Raw genomic sequence first — 5,522 nt, forward strand, 5'->3', positions numbered from 1 at the left:
AAAAAGTAATAGAATGCATAAAAGACATGGAGAATGTACAACAAGCAACAAAGAAACAGATAAAAACAACTATAGTAATTTTCCACATGAGTATATATCAAATCACTAAACATGTCATAACCGGCCTAGAAAGAGCCCAAGTCAAATCCAATCTCCAGTATTAAGCACGAAGCTGTCGAGGCAATCCTCCCGATCCCATTGGACTAGTGGTACTCAGTACTGCCGAGGTGAATGGACCTGTCCAATAAGAGTGATTAAATACACTGTCAGGGCGAGCGACCTGATCTCATAAGAGTAATTTAATACAATGCCGAGGCTAACAACCCGATCCCACAAGAATATAGAAATTTACCTCGCTCGCGGAAGTACATGTGAGTCAAGAAGACACAGATCCATAGTTCATCAATTATATCCCAATTATTTTAAAATTAAGAGGCTAAATCAGTACCTTTATTCTAATCCTCAATCCCAGCCATAATCAAGGAAATCAATACACAGGATAGATATAAATAGCACAATTAAAGGCAGATGTGAATCTAAGTCTATCCAGACATAACATGAATATAGCTACCTAAGGACTCTCGTCACCTCATGCGTATGTAACTCCCTACAGCAAGTAGCACAAAATAATTAATACACCCAAGGGGATAAATTCCCTCTTACAAGGTTAGGTAAGAAACTTATCTCGCTTTCAAGTCCTCAATCCGGCTCCTTAACCTCACTAGAACTCCTCAAATGACATCGAGAACTCCAAAACTAGTCAAAAGTCATATAAACTAATAAATATATGCTCAGAAGTTCATAATTGATCTATTAAGCTAATTTCAAACCAAATCCGGAAGTCCATAGAAAAAACCCTCAGGGCCACGTGCCCGTATTTCGAATTTTTTGAAGATAAATGTTACCCATGACTTCACGAACTAAAATATATAATTTATTCTAATTTTCATAACCAAATACATGATCAAATTCCAATTTTCCTTAAACACTAGGTTCTCCACAAAATCCCACAAATTTATGTTACTTTCCATGTTTAATCTGCCCATAATCCATGTAGTTAACTTAAAAATGGGTAGAATTTACATACCTTGTGATGTTGATGAGAATCCCCTTCAAACATGCTCCCTAGTTCGTCCAAGACCAAGTAGAGGTGTGAGGAAAATGGGTTGTCCCAAATTAAATTTGCCACTCTGCCCAATGATTATCGCACCTGTGGTCACTTGACCGTATCTGCAGTCCAAAGATCGCATTTGTGATCCCACCTAAGCCTCCAACATTCTTGATTTTGCGAACACCATTCCGCTTCTGCGGACTACCTTCGCTTTTGCGGTCTTCATCCCATCAATCCGTTTTCGCTTCTGTGGAGAGCCCCAATCGTATCTGCGGGTTCACATATGTGGAAGAAATCTCATATAGAGAGCCTCCCAGCTCCAACCCAAATTCCGCTTCTGCAACCATGTGGCCTCTCCTGTGATCTCGCACCTACAACCATTTTCTCGCAAGTGCGATTGTACCAGACCCGAAGCCTTCAACAATTCCTTATGTCCAAAATTAAATCCGTTGACAATCTGATTCGTATCCGAGGCCCCCGAACCCCATCCAACCACACCAACACATCCTGAAATATGATATCAGATTAGTTGAAGCCTCAAATCACATCAAGTGACATCAAATTTACAAATCGTGCCTCAAAACTTCGTTAATCAACTTCTAAGCTTCAAACTCATTTCATCCAACTCTGAACGCGCCGAACATACTTAGACAACTCGAAATGATGCTAAATTTTATGCACAAGTCATAAGTCTTAATATGAACCTATTCTAAGGTTTGGAATCCCAAACGAATATCGATAACATCAAAATTCACTTCAAGTTAAACTTAGGAAATTCTAAAATCTTCGAAATGCCAACTTTCAACAATAAGCGTCGGAATATTGAGGATCACCCGAAACTCTATCCGAAGGCATGCCCAAGTCTAAAATTATCATAAAAACTTATTGGAACCATCAAATCTCAATTCCGAGGTTATTTACTCAAAATGTTGACTCAAATCAAACTTGGCCATCTTAGGCCACTATTAAGGAATTGAGATTTCCGATTTCAACCCGAGCCATTCCAAACCTGAGCCAACCATCCACGCAACTCATTAAACTGTAATAGCACATATGGGAAGTCTTAATTAGGGGGATGAGGTCTAGAAAACAATATGATCGGTCAGGTCGTTACATTCTCTACCTCTTAAACAAATGGCCGTCCTTGAATGGGTCTAGAATCATACTCGGAGTGCTGAATAAGTGTGAATATCTGTTTAGCATATCCTCCTCAGTCTCCCAAGTCGCCTCCCAGATTGGTTGACCCCTCTACTAGACTTTTATTGCAGAAATCTTCTTGGACCTCAACTGGTGAACTTGCCTGTCCACAATGGCAACTGGCTCCTCCTCATAACCCAAACTGTCATCCAGTTGAACCGTGCTGCAATCTAAAACTTGCGACCAGTCAGCATGGTACTTCCAGATCATTGACACATGGAAGACCGGATGAACTCTTGATAGACTGGGAGGGAAAGAAAGCTCATAAGCAACCTTCCCAACTCGCCTCGACACCTTAAATGGGCCAATGAACCTTGGTCCTAGATTGTCCTTCTTTTCGAACCTCATGATACCCTTTATCAGCAAGACTTTCAAGAGTACCTTCTCGCTGGCCATAAATGATACGCGCCTTCTGATCTGCATAACTCTTCTATCTAGACTGTGCTGTGTGAAGTCACTTCTGAATCAACTTTACCTTATCCAAGGCATTCTTTAGTAAATTTGTGCCATATATCCTAGCCTCGTCGGGCACAAACCATTCGATGGATGAACGATATCGTCGGCCACATAAAGCCTCAAATGGAGCCATCTCGATGTGAGATTGATAACTATATTTATAAGCAAACTCGGCCAAGGGTCAAAATCAACCCCACTGCTCTCTAAAGTCAATCACACATCCTCTGAGCATATCCTCTAGAATCTGAACTGTCTGCTCCAACTGCCCATTGTTCTGCAGATGAAAGGCTATGCTGAGCTCCACACGGATACCCAACTAGCTCTGTACTGCTCTCCAGAAATGCAAAGTGAATTGAGGACCTCTATTTGAAATGATGGAAGCAGGAACACCATACAACCAGACAATCTCCTGAATAGAAATCTGGGCACACCTCTTTGAAGAGTAAGTAGTCACAATTGGAATAAAGTGTGCTGACTAAGTCAGTATGTTGACAATGACCCAAACAACATCAAATTTCTTCAACTTCTGTGACAACCCAACTATGAAGTCCATAATGATGCGCTCCCACTTCCACTCCAGTATAACCATCTGCTGGAGTAGGTCACATGGCCTCTGGTGCTCATACTTAACCTGCTAGCAATTTAGACATATCTCTACATACTCGACAATGTCCTTCTTCATCCGTCGCCACCAATAATGCTATCTCAAGTTGCGATACATCTTCGTAGCAGCTGGACGAATATAATATTGAGAACTATGTGCCTTCTCTAAAATTTTCTCCCTCAAGCCATCAATATTAGGAACACATGGGCGACCCTAGAGTCGTAAAACACCATCTTCACCGATAATAACCTCCTTGGCACCACCCTGTAGTACCGTCTCTCTAAGAACCAACAAGTGCGGATCATCGTAATGACAAGCCTTGATCTGCTCAAGTAATGAATATTGAGCCACAACACATACAAGAAGTCGACTGGACTCTGAAATGTCCATCCTCACAAGCTTGTTAGCTAAGGACTGAATGTCCAAAGCCAATGGCCTTTCATCTGCTGAAATGAATGCCAAACTACCTATACTCTCGGCCTTTCGGCTCAAGGCATTTGCAACCACATTCGTCTTGCCCGGATGGTAATATCATAGTCCTTCAGTAACTCAAACCACCTGCGCAGCCTTAAATTAAGATCCCTCTGCTAAAAAAATGCTGCAAACTACGATGATTGGTGTAAATCTCACAGGACAACCCATAAAGATAATGCCTCTAGATCTTGAGAGCATGAAATATCGCGACCAACTCCAAATCATGTCGAGGTAATTCTTCTCGTTGGGCTTCAGCTGACGTGAAGCATATAGAATAAATCGGCCCTCCTACATCAATACATAACCCAAGACAACTCACAAAGTGTTGCAATACACGGTATACATCCCTGAACTGGAGGGCAATACTAACACCAGTGATGTAGTCAAAACGATCTGGGGCTTCTGAAAGCTCGCCTCACAATCATCAGACCATCTAAATGGAGCACCCTTCTGGGTCAATATAGTCAAAGGTGTTGCAGTAGATGAGAAACCCTCTACAAACCGACAATAATAACTTGCTAACCCTAAGAAACTCCTAATCTCGGTAGTTATAGTAGGTCGAGGCCAACTCTAGACTACTTCGATCTTCTTGGTGTTTACCTTAATACTTTCACCTGATACAACATGCCCTAAGAAGGCACTAAACATAACCAGAACCCGCACTTGGAGAACTTAGCATACAACTTCTGTTCTCGCAAGGTCTAAAGCACTAACCTCAAATGATGCTCGTGCTCCTCTCTACTACCCGAGTAGATCAATATGTCATCAATGATAACAATGACAAAAGAGTCAAAATAAGTCTTGAACACTCGATTCATTATATCCATATACATCGTCGGGGCGTTAGTCAAGCCGAAGGACATCATTAAAAACTCATAGTGCCCATACCTGGTTTGGAAAACCGTCTTCGTAACATCCGAAGCACAAATCTTTAGATGATGATACCCAAGTCTCAAGTCAATCTTAGAGAATACCCTGGAACCCTATAACTGGTCAAACAAGTCATCAATGTGCGACAACGAGTACTCATTTTTAATGGTGACTTTGTTCAACTGGCAGTAATTAATACACATACGTATACTCCCATCCTTCTTCTTCACAAATAACACTGGTGAGACTAAGGAGACATACTAGGTATGATGAACCCCTTGGCAATCAACTCTTGAAGCTGCTCTTTTAACTCCCTTAACTCCATTGGAGCCATGCAATAAGGAAAAGTAGAAATAGGCTGGGTGCCTGGCACCAAATCAATGCTGCTATTGATGTCCCGATCCAACGGCATACGTGGTATATCAGCAGGAAATACATCGGAGAACTCTCATACCACCAGCACGGAAAATAACGTAAAAGACTCTACAGTAATATCCCGAACAAAGGCCAAATAAGCCAAACAAACCTTCTCGACCATATGTCGAACCTTCAAGAAAGAAATAGCCCGACTAGAAGTACCAACAGACAAACCCCTCTACTCTAATATGGGCAACTAGGGCATCACAAAGGAAATAGTCTTGGCATGGCAATCAAGAATGGCACGGTAGAGAGACAACCAGTCCATGCCCAGGATAACCTCAAAATCAACCATATTAAGCAATATAAGATCAGCTCTGGTCTGATAAGCACAGAAAATCACTTCACAGGACCGGTAGACCCGATCCACAATAACAAAATTACCCACTGGTG

General features: G+C 41.7%; 1 protein-coding gene across 1 annotated transcript; it reads right to left on the minus strand.

Annotated features, from left to right (window-relative positions):
* Positions 1 to 2,362: 2,362 nt before the first annotated feature.
* Positions 2,363 to 2,897, minus strand: LOC142164603 (uncharacterized). The gene is made up of 2 exons (XM_075222614.1): positions 2,784 to 2,897; positions 2,363 to 2,662 (listed from the first exon to the last, which is right to left on the minus strand). Exons 1-2 carry the CDS (start codon positions 2,895 to 2,897, stop codon positions 2,363 to 2,365), a joined length of 414 nt encoding a protein of 137 aa, XP_075078715.1.
* Between the last annotated feature and the right edge of the window lie 2,625 nt (positions 2,898 to 5,522).

Source organism: Nicotiana tabacum, chromosome 1, assembly GCF_000715075.1.
Source record: "Nicotiana tabacum cultivar K326 chromosome 1, ASM71507v2, whole genome shotgun sequence".
NCBI classification, from domain to species: domain Eukaryota; kingdom Viridiplantae; phylum Streptophyta; class Magnoliopsida; order Solanales; family Solanaceae; genus Nicotiana; species Nicotiana tabacum.